The 15,727-nt window shown below is 57.1% G+C and overlaps 1 protein-coding gene across 8 annotated transcripts; it reads left to right on the top strand.

The window, feature by feature from the left end:
• The first annotated feature begins 1,744 nt into the window (after window positions 1–1,744).
• Window positions 1,745–9,328, top strand: KIF12 (kinesin family member 12). Of its 8 annotated transcripts, none has more exons than XM_012641210.1 (19): window positions 1,745–1,780; window positions 1,874–1,939; window positions 2,031–2,109; window positions 2,361–2,488; window positions 2,641–2,716; window positions 3,080–3,214; window positions 3,363–3,498; window positions 4,246–4,337; window positions 4,535–4,691; window positions 5,358–5,476; window positions 5,559–5,663; window positions 6,589–6,691; window positions 6,774–6,864; window positions 7,075–7,161; window positions 7,512–7,599; window positions 7,673–7,777; window positions 8,360–8,460; window positions 8,551–8,669; window positions 8,998–9,328. In XM_012641210.1, exons 1-19 carry the CDS (start codon window positions 1,755–1,757, stop codon window positions 9,165–9,167), a joined length of 1,983 nt encoding a protein of 660 aa, XP_012496664.1. In that variant the 5' UTR covers window positions 1,745–1,754; the 3' UTR covers window positions 9,168–9,328. The 8 variants fall into 8 exon arrangements, with proteins under 8 accessions (XP_012496664.1, XP_012496666.1, XP_012496663.1 ...); XM_012641212.1 differs by having other exon boundaries at window positions 8,994–9,328; XM_012641209.1 differs by having other exon boundaries at window positions 6,771–6,864.
• The last annotated feature ends 6,399 nt before the right edge of the window (window positions 9,329–15,727 follow it).

The raw sequence follows: 15,727 nt of genomic DNA, 5'->3' as shown, positions 1-15,727 counted from the left end.
GCTAGGATTACAGGCGTGAGCCACTGCGCCCGGCCCCCCTCAGTTTTTTAATTTGAAAAGCAGGGATGGTAACTGGTGTCCTATCCACTTCAAGGGTTCAAAAAATATAACAGATTAAGGAACTTAAGAGTTGAAAAGGATCTTAGAGATCATCTAGGAATTTTTAGTTTTGCTTTTAGGTAGTTCTTTATGACTTACGAATCACTTTCAGTTACACTGTCTCATTGAAGTCTCAGAACAACCATGGAAAATAGGAGAGGGACCACTAATCCCTTTTTACAGCAAGGAACCAGGTTAAGAAAGGCCAAGGCTCTGTGGCAAGATAGTGGCAGCGCTGGGGCCAGTGGTTCTTTGCTCTGCAGAACTCTCCCTGTAGATCTAGCTAGAAAGTTCTGTAACCAAAAGGTCAATAGGCTCTTTCTTGCATACCTCCAGTGCCTAGGGAGCTCACTGCCACCCAAGATAGCCCATTCCCCAGTAGGGTGGCTTTGATAGTTGGCTGTCATTTGTGGTGGTATAGAGTGTGTTACATTGAGAAGGGGTGATTTTTAGGGCTTTTGCCCTGATGCGTGTTTGGGGGAGAGTTTGCAAAAATATTCAGAGAACATATAGAGATAGCCAGAATAGCAACAATAATGACAATGCCAATCTGGCGATGTTACGTCCCTGTTTGTAACTCTTCAGCGGCTTCCCGGCTCTCTGAGGAGTCCAGACTTTTTCATATGCCCTCTGTGAGCTGGGTCCAGCCTCAAACCACCTCTCCATGCCACACACATCTCCCCCTCTCCCCCAGCCTTCCTGAAGCATGTTTCCTCTGCCTGGTACACCCTTACCTACCACCTTCGCTTCCCTGCCCCCCGGCTCCTACAGCACTCTGAACTCTCCCCAAAGACCCTACACATTGGACTGTACTTCTCCAACTCTCCAGACAGACTGTGAGCTGCTAAGGGGCAGGTCTGCATGTGATTCCTCTGCCCTGGTGCCCAGCAAGGAGACTGGCAAAGAATGAGTGATTGCTCCATCCCAGTGCATGCACAGCCATCTCTGCTGCTCTCAGACACCAGACCAGGAGAGGGTTAAACAACCCCGCCGGCCTTCTATTAACCTTGGCATTGGAGAGGCAGGTGCCCAATGTTTAACCAGATGCTTGGAAACCGGTTCTCAGCTCAGACACTCAATCCAGCCAGGTCCTCCCCAGAGCTGACTGAGACCTGGCCCCTCCCTGGTGTCGAGGCCCCTCCTCTCCCTGGGCCCTGAGCTGAGAAGACACCCCAGCTGTTGGGGTGGGGGGGTGACTATGAAACTGGAGGGGGTTGGGGGGCATGTGGAGAGAGTAGGAAGAGCCCAGTCCATGCTCTGCATAGGCTACCTCTGTGGTCTCGGCTGAGTCCTTCCCATCCCTGCTTAGGTATCCTCATCAGTGCACAAAGGAGGCTGGCCTGGGTGGTCCGTGGGTCCCTCCTGATGGGACTGGCCAAGAACAAGGGACCCTCAGACTGCAGAACCCCCCTAGCTACGGGTCCCCTAGCTTGGGAGAGACTTTCTCCACCGCCGCAGTGGGGGTGGGTAAATCTTTAACTAGCTGGCCCTGGGTAGGCCAGCGCCTTTCCGGATGGATGGCTGCTTGGGACGGGGGATGGGGGTGGGAGTGGAAGATGTGTCTAGACAGTCCCAGTGTTGTGGAGAAGAGGAGGGTACTGGGGAGGGACAGAAAGGAGACTGGGGCGGAGCTAACTGCGTGTGCAGAGCAGGACATGGAGGAACGAGGTGCACCCGACGGGTAAGCAGAGCTTCAGAGAGGTTCGGGGTCCTGAACGCCCCGCACAGCGGACAGTGCTGCGGGCAGGGAAGGTAACTCACGCTGCTGCCACAGGGACCCCGCGCGGAGCCTGGAGCAGGGACCAGAGAGGCCGGAAACGCCCATCCAAGTAGTGCTCAGGTGGGTACAGACTAGGTAGGAGGCACCCGGGCAAGGCAGGGACAAATGAACACATAAGGATGTACCCATCTGCCCTCCTGTCGGACCCCAGGGTGCGGCCCATGAGTGCGGCCGAGCTGCGTCGAGGGGAGCAGAGCGTGCTGCACTGCTCAGGGAGCCGGACTCTGCAGGTGAGGAGCCCCTCTCTTCCTCCCAACCCCGGGCGAAAAACTACCCTGGGGACGCTGGGTCCCTTACCCCAGATAACTTTGCCCCAGGCCCCGCCCTCCCCCCAGAGTGCCCGCCCCATCCAGGGTGCCCCGCCCTGCCCCAGAGTGCCCGCCCCATCCAGGGTGCCCCGCCCTCCCCCCAGAGTGCCCGCCCCATCCAGGGTGCCCCGCCCTGCCCCAGAGTGCCCGCCCCTCCGTCGCGCCTTCCGCAGGTGAGCCCGCCGGGCGGGGGCCCCGAGGTGGCGTTCCGCTTCGGGGCGGTGCTGGACGGGGCGCGCACTCAGGAGGACGTGTTCCGGGCGTGCGGCGTGCGGCGCCTGGGCGAGCTGGCGCTGCGAGGGTAAGAGGCGCCGCCGGGCTCTCCCGGCCCTGCCCCGAACCACGTCCCGTCCCGCTAGTCCCACGTCCCCGCAGCCCTCCAGCTCCCTAACCCCCCAGCCCAGCCCAACCCGCGGCGCCGCCTGGGTCCAGCCACGCCCCTGCCGCCCGCAGCTTCTCCTGCACCGTCTTCACCTTCGGCCAGACCGGCTCCGGCAAGACCTACACCCTGACGGGACCTCCGCCCCAGGTGGGCCCAGCGCCGGCGAAGCCCCCGCGGGTCGGGGCTCGGCGGGCTGGAAGCGCCGGCTCCCAGAGGGAAGGGTCTGGGACCAGGCAGCCCGCTCCACTGATTTGCAGACAAGGAAACTGAGGACCGGAGAGGAGAAGATGCTCCCCATTTGGAGCATTTGGGTTGAAGTGTTGGTGCCTTTACTTACCAGCTCTCAGTTTCTTCATCTGTAAAATGGAGGTGATGGTACCTGCTTGAGAATTATTAATAAATGAGCTGTTATATGAGAACATGGTTCGGTTCCGGCTCTACGAAGGGTAGTCATTACTGTGGTGCTGATGGAGATGACCCAGTCTCAGGCTCAGCTGGCTTTGCCCCCAGGGGGAGGGGGCGCCCGTACCCCCCGGCCTGGCTGGCATCATGCAGAGGACGTTCGCCTGGCTGTTCGACCGCGTGCAGCACCTGGGTGCCCCTGTCACCCTGCGCGCCTCCTATCTGGAGATCTACAATGAGCAGGTAAGGGAATGAGAAGAATCGAAGGACAGAGGCAGGGCAACAGAGCAGTTTCTTTCCAAGCAGTTGGGGACTGTTGTCAGGAAGGGCTGCGAGTGGGTGGGACATAGACACAGAGTCCCTTCCCTCACCCTCCTCCCTCACCTCCCAGGTTCGCGACTTGCTGAGCCTGGGGTCTCCCCGGCCCCTCGCTGTTCGCTGGAACAAGACCCGGGGCTTCCATGTGGCGCAGCTGCGGGTGGTGGAGCTCGGGAGCCTGGAGGCCCTGCTGGAACTCCTGCAGCTGGGTGCGTGCTGCTCCGCCGAGCCTGGGCGCGGGCGGCCGCAGCTGTGGCTTCAGAAGTGACTCTTGTTGGGGGAAAGGACCAGCAAACCGGCAATTCAGAGACACAGCCCAAGGATGTCCCCTGCCCCCACCTCTGCCCAGTGCCTGTTGACTCTGCCTGGCAGACTCCTCTCCAGCCTAGGCCTCTGCCTCAGCTGGGCCTCATTCTGGCTCCTTAGAGAGGTCTCTGCACCTCACAGCTCTCCCTTGCCAACCCCTCCTCCTCCACGCCGCCCAACACATCCCTCTGCGCCTCCAGACCCTCCACCCTTGCAGAGCCCCAGGGATGAAGGTGGGACCTCTTAGCCTAGCCTGTAAGACCCTTCCTTTCCAGTCTCATTCATTTTTTCATCAAATATTTATTGGGCACCCCTCCTCTGGCAGGCACCTGGGATGCTGTGCCACACCTCTCAGCTGATCTCTCTGCCTCAGTTTCTCCCCCTCCCTGCACACAGCAGTAGCAATAGGAGACTGCTTACAAAATGCCAATCTGTCATTCTTCTGCTCGATTGTCTCTATCCCCCTTCACCTATCTGTGCTAGAGCCAGCGCCAACATTCCATCATTCCCTGACCCAGCGCGCGCTGTCCTGTCCCTCTGCCTTTGCACAGGCTGTCCCCTCTGCCGTCCGGATTCCTTTGCTCCTTTTTCTTCCCTGGTAATAACCTGTTCTCCAACCGGGTCCCGCTCCTGATGTTTTCCCCTTCCAGGGCTTAGCCGTCGAAGGAGCTCGGCTCACACCCTGAACCAGGCCTCCAGCCGGAGCCATGCCCTGCTCACCCTCTACATCGGCTGCCAAAGTGTGAGTGCCCCGGCCTGGAGAAGGAGCTGGCCCTGGGCCACCCAGCAAGGGTAGCCGCACAGCAAGGGTCTGCGTCTGGACGTATAAACCGACTTGAGCGTACATGGGGAGTAATGGTGGAAACCCTTAGCCTTGTGACCTTGTGACTTTGATGGGGACCGTCCCTCCCAAGTCCCCATGAAGCGCTGATCCCCCAGGCCCAGCAGATGCCCCCTGTGGGCCCCGGGGAGCCCCCCATCGGTGGGAAGCTGTGCTTTGTAGACCTGGCCGGCAGTGAAAAGGTGGCAGCCACAGGATCCCGTGGAGAGCTGATGCTTGAGGCCAACAGCATCAACCGCAGCCTGCTGGCCCTGGGTGAGACCTGGGGGCCAGGTGCTCTGATTCTTGAGTCCCTCCCCAGCGCTGGGCCCACAGCTGTCCACAGCGGGGGATACCAGAGGAGTCGTAGGGCGTAGACGCGGTGAAAGAGCTGTGATCCCAGAGCCAGAGGCCCCAGCTCTGTTGTTGACTCTGCCTTCTCAGAACATGGACTATGAATCTGTAAACTCTAAGGGTCTGTAAAGTTACATTCTAATTTGGGAGGTAGTAACACTCAACTCAGAAACATTCGACCCGTCCCTTGTGCTGTTGGGAAGACTGATACCCATTTAGGGGACCTGTCTCCTCTCCCCCACCCCAGGTTATTGGACTTTGAGATCCTTGAGGGCTGGGGCCTCACGTTCCCTGGCAGCGTGCTTGGGAGATGCTCACAAAACTCCTTTTCATTCAGTCCATTCGTTGGAAATTTCCTGAGCCCGTGCTGCACGCCAGGCCCTTTTGGGGATCAGGGGTGGCAGGGCCATCTCTGCCCTTAGGGAGCCCCAGTGTGTGGTGGAGACCAATCTGAGTAATGAGATCACGTGGAAAGATGGGTTTTTAGAGTCACACAGGCCTGGATGGAGATCCCAGCTGTGCAGTGTCCCAGCTGGGTGGTCTTGGGCAAGCGATGTAACCTTTCTGGGCCTTGCTCTCCCTATCCAGGTCACTGCATCTCCCTGCTGCTGGACCCACAGCGGAAGCAGAGCCACATCCCTTTCAGGGACAGCAAGCTGACCAAGTTGCTGGCAGACTCCCTGGGGGGGCGTGGGGTCACTCTCATGGTACCCAACGGGGGTGTGGTGGGAAGGCTGGGTCCTAAAGAGGGGCCCCTAGAGAGCAGCACTCAGGGGGAGTCCTCCCCAGGTGGCCTGCGTGTCCCCCTCAGCCCAGTGTCTTCCTGAGACTCTCAGCACCCTGCGATACGCAAGCCGAGCTCAGCGAGTCACCACCCGGCCGCAGGCCCCCAAGGTGACAGGAGGGAGACTCAGGAGAGGGACAGGCAGGGGAGATAGTGGGGGATCAGGCAATGGCTGGAACCCAAGTCGACATCATGATCAAAGTCTGGGACTGGGTCAGAGTTGGGATTAGGGTTGGAATCCTGGAAATGGTGTCATGGTTGGGTAGGGGGGGGTCAGGGCCCCAGCCGGAGTCCTGGTCAAGGTTAGAGCAGGAGTTGGGTTGGAGTCTAAGCTGGGATACAGTCGGGCTATAGCCAGGGTCCCAGCTGGTATCGTGGCTAAGTTGTGAGCTGAGTTGGGCATCTGATACAGGGTCTCGTTTGCATTCAGAACCTGGGCCAAGGTTTGGGCAGAACTGAGTTTGGACTTGGACTTAGAGCTGAGCCCAGCTCAGAGTGGGGCCCTTCAGGATGGTGCAGTCAGGACAAGGTGCCCCTTCCAGGTAGATGCAGCCTTGTGCCAAAAGGCAAGGCTGAGGCCGGGCACAGTGGCTCACGCCTGTAATTCTAGCTCTCTGGGAGGCCGAGGCGGGCAGATTGTTTGAGCTCAGGAGTTCAAGACCAGCCTAAGCAAGAGCGAGACCCCGTCTCTACTAAAAATAGAAAGAAATTAATTGGACAACTAAAAATACATAGAAAAAATTAGCTGGGCATAGTGGCGCATGCCTGTAGTCCCAGCTACTCGGGAGGCTGAGGCAGGAGGATCGCTTGAGCCCAGGAGTTTGAGGTTGCTGTGAGCTAGGATGATGCCACGGCACTCTAGCCTGGGCAACACAGTGAGACTCTGTCTCAAAAAAAAATAAAAATAAAAAAAAAAAAAGGCAAGGCTGACAAGTGAAGCTTGATTTTAGGCTTCACTCACTTTCCACACCTGGAAGCCCTGTGCAGTGCACAACTACAACCATAATGGGCAGTTCTGGGTCTCTTTCTCTGCAGTCCCCTGTGGCAAAGCAGCCCCAGCATTTGGAGACTGACATGCTGCAGCTCCAGGAGGAGAACCATCGCCTGCAGTTCCAGCTGGACCAAATGGAACGCAAAGGTATGAGCTCTTTGGGGGAGGAGCAGGATGGGGATAGGGCCTGGGGCTTCTGTGGATCCAGCCACCTCCTGCTTCCCGGCAGCCTCAGGGCTCGGTGGCACCCAGCTGGCCTGGGCCCAGCGGAACCTCTACGGAATGCTACAGGAGTTCATGCTGGAGAATGAGAGGCTCAGGTAGGTCCCAGCCCACAGCCAGGGGGACTCTGTCCCCCACCCCTCCCTGCTAGGCTGCTTCTGCCAAGCTGCCTCCCAGCTCTGGTCCTTGGCTCCACTCTGTCCCCACCTGCCTCCTGGGGCTGGTGCTATGCTGCAATGAGGACAGGCTGACGGAGATCCCCACCAGCCCCACCTCCTGTCCCCTCCCTGCCACCTGCTCTCCCCCAGGAAAGAAAAGAGCCAGCTGCAGAGTAGCCGAGACCTGGCCCGGAACGAGCAGCGTGTCCTGGCCCAGCAGGTCCATGAGCTAGAGAGGTGAGCATGGCCACCAGCCTGGAGCCAGGCCTGGGGACAGGGGTCTGACCTCTGGGTCCAGACCACCTGGGTTCCATTTCCAGCTCTGCCACCTACTAGCCGCGTCACCTTGGGCAAGTCATTGAACCTCTCCTGCCTGGGTTTTCTCTTCTGTAAAATGGGGATCATAGCTGTGCCTACCCTACAGGCTTGTGTTGAAGATTGGGAAGAATGGGTTGGTATGGAAAGCCTCGAGCACAGGGCCTGGCACCGGTGAGGGCTCCAGGAGGCTTTGTTGAGAAGGGGGACCCGGAGGCCAGCCTGGTGGTAGGGTTGGGGGCTGCAGGCACAGACCCCGCTGTTCCTTCCAGGCGCCTCTCTGCCTGCCACCGCCATCAGCCGGGCCCTGGGCCAGCCCCACCGTGTCCCTGCTTGATGGTACCAGCTCCCTCCTGCCATGTGAGTCTCACTGCCCAACCTGGAGGAGTGACAGGCGGGGACATCATGGAGCCTCTGACTTGCCCTCTTGCAGGCACTGCCACCCCTCTGCTCCTGCCCCTGGCGCCACCTCTGCCCGCTGTGCCGAGCGCCCCTGGCCCACTGGGCCTGCCCATGGAGGGAGCGCCACCTGCAGCAGGTAGCAAAGGCCCAGCTGGGGGTGCGGGAAGGCGGGAGAACTGGAGACCTCGGTCTAGGAGTCAGTAATCCAGGGGGCTCCCGGGCCGGGGGATTCCAGGGCTCCAGGCTGGATCCTGGGGAGTGAATGGCCGGCTGAGGGCTCCTCTGCCTGGGGTTTGGAATAGCTACTTGCCTCGCCCTCCCTCCTCCCCACGCTGCCTTCTTTCAGGAACTTACTCTGTCATTCGCTTATTCATTCATTCATTTACATATTTACCCCTTTATATATTCCCTCACTCCCCCAGTAACTCTCCCCTGAGCTCCGTGCTCTGTGCCCGCCTCTGGTCTGGGCTCCGAGGACTCAGAACTGGGCCAGACATGGTTCCTGCCCTCAGGGCTCGCCTAGTCTCAGGAGAGGACATTACGAGAACCACCTGCTGCCCACAGAAGAAAGCGACCACGACCGCACTCCTTTATGCCCACCTGACATCCTTGGCACCCTGTGGGGCAGGCACGGCCGGGCTTACGGCCAGCACCAGGGAAGTGGGACACAGAGAGGCAGGGCTGGGGTTACCAGTGTGGGCTCTGGTTTTTCCTGCAGGTGTTAGGCCCTGAGGCCCTGGGCAGCAGGCCCCTGTCTGCCCGGCCCCCAGCCTGGGCACCCCCGTGCAGCCCTGGCTCTGCCAAGTGCCCAAGAGAGAGGTGGGCCGAGCCCTGGGGCACTGGGCTGGGGGAGGAGAAGACCTGGGAACTCAAAGACTGACTTCCCACCGCCAACTCACCCTGGCCCAGGAGCCACAGCGACTGGACTCAGATCCGAGTCCTGGCAGAGATGCTGACCGAGGAGGAGGTGGTACCCTCCGCACCCCCGCTGCCCACGGGGCCTCCGAACACGTCACCAGTGCTGACAGGTGAAGAAGGGAGAGAGGGAAGGGCCCCCTGGTGTTCTCTGTGATCTTGAGCCAGAACCCATCTTCTCCAGGCCTTAGTCTTCCCACCTCTGAAATGGGGCAGGTGTTGAGAGGTGATTTCTAAAATCTTCCTAGTTCCCAAACTTGGACTTCTTTTTTTAGGACCACCAGCATGCCCAGATGTGTGGTGGGGCCCATGGTGGCGGTGGGGCAAGGGTGGAGGGTACCTACCCCCCAAGGCTTCTCCAGAGGATGTTGGGACCCAGATAGACCTGGGTGGGGAAGATCCAAGGAAAGGCAGGCCTCAAGTCTCACTGCTCTTAGGTAGGGCTGGGGTCCAAAACCTGGCCCAAAGGCTGGAGGCCCTCAGAGAGCAGATTGGCAGTTCCCTGCGACGTGGCCGGAGCCAGCCGCCCCACAGCGAGGGTGCACGGAGCCCCGGCCGGGCCCTCCCTCCCCGCTGAAGGCAGAGTGGAGACCCAGAAGACTGCCGCGTGACCTCAGACTGGGCTCTGCGCCTTGCGCGCTGTCTCCCCATCTACTGCGTGGGGTAGCAGCTTTGGGGGGAGCAAGGGGAGGGTGCCGCCCCAGACCACGAGACGCGAGACTGCATTCAGGAGAAACCCAGCAGTGGTGATGAAATACCTGAATAAACAGAGGCTCCAGCTCTAGGTCTGATTGGTTCTGTCCTCTGGGGTAGTCAGTCGCTTCCCCCTGGGGGAATCCAACAGAGGAGGGGCTAGGATGGCACAGGTGTGTGTCCCACTGGTCTGTAATGTCCCAGACTCCCATCTCCTTTCATGGGTTGCACAAGTTTTTTTTGATTGAGCAACTGCTATGTTCCCCTGGGGGGACGTAGGGAAGTCGAGTGGTCAGTGTCTCCATGAAGGAGGGTGAAGAAAACCCACCTGGCCTCGGGCTGGGCAGATGGGAGGTCGAGGGCTCACTCACTCTGTGTCACGTGTGTCCTGGTGCTGGTGGGGCTCCGGAGGCCTGGCTTCTCATGGACCATTTTCTGGGCTTCAGTCAGTTAAATAGTGGACATGGCTCCCTGTCCTGTTACATTCTAGTGAAGGTCAAGGTGTGAGGAACATTGTGATTCCCGGCATAAGTGCCCGTAGGATGCAGCGGGTCTACGACGATGGAGAAGTCCAGGCGTGACGTGAGGAACTGGGGGTGGGAGAAGGAGCCATGAGGCTAACCTAACCCTCCCACTCATAGTTAGGGAAAATGAGACCCACTTCTTTCCTACCTTCCTTCATTCATTCAACAAACACCACTGGCATCAACTGCACATCAAGCTGTAAGGTGGCAAATAAGGGGCCAAGGTGGCTTTGCCCGGGGTGCACACAATCTGGTGGGGGACAGACGTTTATGACCTCACACGGGCCTTGCTGGGGAAGCTCAGAGGCACAGAGGAGGGTCATCCATTCAGTGATCATGGAGGGGGTCAGAGAACTTTGCCAGGGAAGCTGTGATTAAGCCTTGGAGGGTGGGTAGCATTCGGTCCAGGGAAAGGGGGTGGGGGGTGGTGGAGACAAAGGCTTGGAGACCCCTGAGTTTCCAGAGCTGTCCGGGCCAGGAAGTACAGGGCCTTTTAGCTACATCCAGAGTTTGTGCTTCTGCCAAAGGCAAAAGGCAGCCACAGAAGGTTCTTAAGGTGTCGCCAGCCTAGATTGGTACATAGATCACAGGGCCGCTTGCGGGAGGTAGCCTGACTGGCAGGGGTGAGCTGGAGGCAGGGACAGAGAGCACAGAGAGGGGATGAGATGGCTCAGCCAGCAATACCTGAGCCAGGCCTCAGGCTGGGCGTGCCCCAAGGCCTGAACCCTGGGCCCAGGCAAGGCCCACGCAGGCCGGCCTCAGCCACAGGCTTGGGGAGCCCCGAGGGAGGAGCAGGCTGAGGCCAGAGGCCCCGCCAGGGAGAAGCTGGGGAACGCCAAGGACCCTGGGGAATGCTGGGAGGGAGGCCATAGCCATCATCTGGAACAGTGCCCAGAGGACCATTGTGCTCAGAGGACCTGGCCTGAGGAAATCGGGACCTCTGTCCCCCGTCACACTCCCCAGTGCAAGACCAAGCAAAGAAAGACTTGGTGCTCTCCTACCCATCATTCTGGAACGTAGCTATGGGAATGTGTCCCCTTTTCCCCAGGGCAGTGAGGACCCCAAAATAAAAGCGAGGTGCCTCCAGGCTACTTGAGTGTGCTGTGTGGCTTGGGACAGACTGCTGGGCCTCTCTGGGCCTCCTCCACTGCAAGCCCCTGACTCCTGAGTCTGAGCGGGGCTGGTCCCTGAAGCTGGGACTGGCAGGGTCAGACCAGGTTAGTGCCCCCCATGGACAGGAATCAAGAGGTAAGACTTGTGACTGGGCGTGAGGGTGTTGGACAGTGGCAGCTTCCTGGAAGGCCAGGGTCTGTGGAGGCAGAGCCAGGGGACATAGGGTGACAGCCAGACACCACAGGCCGCTGGGCCAGGCAGAGCGGGCTGTGGTTTAGCCCACAGACTGAGCTCCCCAGGTCAAATCCTGGCATCCTCACTTATCCATGAGTGATCCTGGCAAAGTGACTTAACTGCTCTGGGCCCAACTCATCTCACGTCCAGAGTGGGCACAGTAATAGTGCCCCTTACAAAACTGTTGTGTGGATTAAATTCCCCGACACACGGAAAGAGTACAGCATGTGGCTTTCCCGGTTGCAGTCAATTTAGCCAAAAGCAACTTTTAGGCAATGTGACGCTTTGATGCAATTGACAATACGGGTTCAAAAAATAATTATGCAGCAAATATTTACTGAGAACCTACTTTGCACTTGCACTGAACGAAGCATAAGAATCTTCACCTTCGGGCAACATGTGTCGCATGTCAGGTGGTGATAAATGTTGTGGATTAAGACCGAGCAGGAGGGTGGCGCTCTGCCAGGGCGGGGGTGCAGTCCTCCACAGGGGGTTCTGGAAAGGCCTCCTGGAGGTGACGTTTGTGCAGAGACCTGAAGGGAGAGGGGGAGCCTCCTTAATGCCATAAAGGCCTTTTTTCCAAGATTGGTGATTTTGATGCCACGTCAGCTTGGGTGGCTCTGCAGGTTCGTGCTTGGGCTCCTCCGCACCCCCCAGAAGCCTTATCTCACTGGCCCTGCTTGCTGGGAGGTCTTCAGCCTGGGGCGGGGAGGCCCCTGGCACTGAGCGTGAGAGCTTTCCGTAGCCTCCTTGGGAGCATGGATGGGGACCACCCAGGGGGACCCTGGCCGGTGCTGGTTCACTTGTGTTTGGACGACTCCCGCTGGAGCCAGCCACGATTTTCCAAGTTTCCTAGTTCCAGCTCATGCTGCAGCTCAGCAAAAACCCCATATCTTTTTCCAGACGTAGACACAGGATTCAAGGGGGTTGGCCTCCGCTACCCGCACCCGCCATGTGTCCATCTCTCAATCAGCATCCTCACTCTAGAACTACCACTTTTAGGATCCCTCAACCCTGGGGGAATTCCATAGCGCCCCAGTAATGTAGCGAGACTCTTGAAATCCATCTGGTTCTTACCAAGAACTGCAGTCTCAGGAGGGCACTTCTGGGACCCTGGAAGCTACAGGCCCAAATGCAGGTTGCTGGAACTCGGGGACAGTTCTCTGGCCCACTGAAACATAGTAGTAGTTCTTAAGAGCTACCAAATGTAAAAGAAGGTCTCTGCTACCTTAAAACATTAGAATTGGGGGGTGCTCTTGGAAATCCTGAAGCACTGTAAGGATTTCGCAGAATTCCAAACCCCTAGAAGATCTCTCTGAAAATTTAAAACACTATGAGAAGTTGGGGGGGAGGGAGTCTCTGGAATCTTTGGCTGGGCGGACCTGCAGTGGGGAGGGAACAGTCACCTGATCTTTGATGGCCGCCTATGAGTTTCTAGAATGCTGGTGTGTCTCGAGTGACCTGGATGTCCAGGCGCCTGGTTGAGCTCTCCAGATCCTTGGGGACCCCAGCTCTCAGCCCATTCTAAATGCAGATGGGGGAGCGGGGCAGGGTGCATTGCTGCAGGATGGCATGAGCTTCAGGAAGAGAACTCTGTGTATCCTGGTGTTTAAAAGGCTGTGAGGTCCCATCTGGGGGAGGCCGACCCCTGGAAAGACCTCAAGAGTTGGAGTCATCATGAGAGTTTGTGTAGCTCCTGTTGCCAAGAACATCTCGCTGCTTCGCCACGCCAGCCTTCTCTCAGCATCCCAGATGGGCGCTGTGTCTCTCCCTCAGGGTCTTTCTTCTCTTTGCCCAATGACACATTCGCCCCCATTAATATTTAATTTCAGTCCCTTTATAGTTGGTCTCAGCCCCTTTGTGGGATATTTTGTGTCCTCTTAAATGACTTTTGCTATTTCTACATTCTTACATTCTTGCAGAGCTCCCAAGGACTCACCTTCCTTTATCTGAAGCGAGCAGACATGGCGGGGCAGGGTTGGGCAGGCAGGCACGGTCTTGCTGTGAGCCCAGGAGCTGCTACTGGAATTGCAGACAGGTTAGTGCTGTGATGGGGACCAGGACTGAAGTCAGGAGACCTGGATTCAAAGCCTGCTCTGCCACAGCTCGACTGTGTGTGCCGGGCGGGTCCCGGCCATCGCTGACATCCACCCTGGCCGGCTGCCAAGGAAGTCCTTTGAAAGTCAGGCAGAGGTGTCTTCCTCCAGAAGCTTCACGCAGCGTACGGCTCTGGTCACGTGATCTCCCACTTAGCACACGTTTACTGAGTCCCCACTCCAAGACCAGGGTTCCTCTCCTGGGTACGAGTGACACTAGCCTGACCCTGGGTCGGTCACTGCCCTGCTCTCAAGGAGCTTCCAGTCAGGTAGGGGGGAAAGACAAGCAAAGGACAATCACTATGCGATGGAATAAACAATCACGATTAGCAAATTTGTCTGGTGCCAAGCACTGCTCCCAGCCATGTATTAACTCACTCATTTCCCACAACAATTCTGAGATACTATTCATGTTCTTATTTTATGGGGAGGAAACCAAGGCAGGAAGAGGTTCGGGAACTTGCCCAAGGTCACGCTGCCAGCAGGTGTCAGAAGTAGGATTTGTACCTGGGTGATTTGGTTCCAGAATAAGTGCTCTCAACCACAATGCCAGGTGCCACCTAGTGGGACCACAGAGGAAGGACAGATAGAGGAGTGCTTTCTCTCCTACTCAGTAACCCCTGAGAGCAGTTGGGGTGCCTTCCTGGAGAAGTTGGTCTCCACCAAAGTCTGGCACATTCAGCAAGGCCCGACCATGCAGAGGCACTTTGATGAAGCTCTTTCTTCCCCATGGAGGAAACTTCACCACCCTAAAAAACAAAGGAATTCTTTGCAAACTACCCAATGACGCAGAACTCTGTGTTGGAATCTACAGAATTGGAATCTACAGAATTAGGCGTGGAGTCCTGAAGTCTTGCCTGTGTCTGGTGGGCAGGGACCTGGTTGGGGAGGCAGGAAATCTAGGGGGTCACTAGGCTGCGGAACCCTGAGCCAACCCTTCCTTTTCTCAGCCTCCATCTGCCCAACTTACCAGCTGCTGGAGCTTGGGCAAGGCGGTGAACCTCTCTGAACCTCGGTTTCCTCCTCTGTAAGGTAAGGATACAATTGATTTATTCTGTGAGTGGTTCATAAGTGCCCATAGGGCGTGACATGAGGATTAAAATTGAATTCATATAAACTGTTTAGAACAGAGCCTAGCACACAGTTAGTGCTAAATAAATGTTAGTTGTTATTACTGTTATTATTACTAATGGATGTCCTCAGCACATGCTATCATTCCTATGCTATAGACTCATGAACTTGTTGACATCCAGCCCTGCTGGCTCCATCCTACACGGTGACCCTTCTAACGAGAATTCTTCCAGGGAGAGAAGCGGCCAGTCAGGACTCTGCTGCCCAGGAGGAAAAGCCAGGGAAGAGTTCCCAGTGCCTTTCAAGGCAACTGATTGAGATAAATTCATTTGTCTTCATTGAAGAAAGGCCAGTGGGACTTTCCAAAGAGCTCACTCGGCGCGGCTCGTGGTTTCAGGAACTAGCAATTTTAGTCTTTCCAAGGATGTTGGTTCCCCTCCACTCGGTCAGCCAGGAGTTGGGGCAGGCCCCTGGAGGTCCTGCTTCAACGGGCAGATGAGACCGGCCTGCAAAGAGCAGGACTCTGTCCGCACCCCCTTCCTGGCACAGGCGAGGGCTTTGGGAGCCCTTTCCTCAGGAAAGGAAGGAAGCCAGACCCCGGGCCACAAGCTCTGTCCCTGGGGCAGCCAGATCCTAAGGACACTCTAAGCTACAACGTGTCTCACATCCTGAGCTGCTTCTCCAGGCTAAGCCACTTGCTTCTACAACTGGGAACCTGGACTGACATTATCTAAGGGCAACTTTGACCCTCAGATAACATTGACTCTTTGCTAAGCTCTCTCCAAGGAGCAAGAGTATGATGTACTTCTCATCATTTAATTCTCATACATCCCTGTGAGCTCTTATTAACCCCAATTAACAGAGGAAAATCTCAGAAAGGTGAAGTCACTTAGCTAAGATCAAGTAGGCAGGACGGGGTTGCAGCCATGACTGGACCCCAGGTCTGTCTGGGTGTGAAGTTCGGCTGCGTAACCATCACGCCGTGCTGGGTGCTCCCAGCCACAGTGCACAGACAAACCCAATTTGGCGGCTCAAGGAAAAGCCACCACAGAGTCTGGGCTCTTTGCTTATTACGCCATCGAGCAGCCCAGTCATTCATTTGTTTGCTGACTCATTCAGTGATGGTTATTAAAGGACTTTGGACGTGGTAATTTCAATTTCCCAGTCTCCCTCGGCTGTCTTCTACTTGGATGGCCCTTCCTTTTTTTTTTTTTTTTCCTTTATTTCAGCCTATTATGGGGGTACAGACGTTTAGGTTACGTATGTTGCCCTTGCCCCCCCTCCCCCGCTAAGTCCGAGTTTCAAATATGTCCATCCTTCGGGTGGTGCGCATTGCACTCTTTGTGTATGCATATACCCGTCCCTTCCTCCCTCCTCTCTGCCCAACATCCAATAGATGTTATTCTTATATATGCACTTATGTGTTGATCGGTTAATACC

This window comes from Propithecus coquereli, unplaced genomic scaffold (assembly GCF_000956105.1).
Source record: "Propithecus coquereli isolate 6110/MARCELLA unplaced genomic scaffold, Pcoq_1.0 Scaffold163, whole genome shotgun sequence".
NCBI classification, from domain to species: domain Eukaryota; kingdom Metazoa; phylum Chordata; class Mammalia; order Primates; family Indriidae; genus Propithecus; species Propithecus coquereli.
The sequence above is the reverse complement of the archived record's forward strand: the minus strand, read 5'-3'. Positions and strand labels throughout refer to the sequence as shown.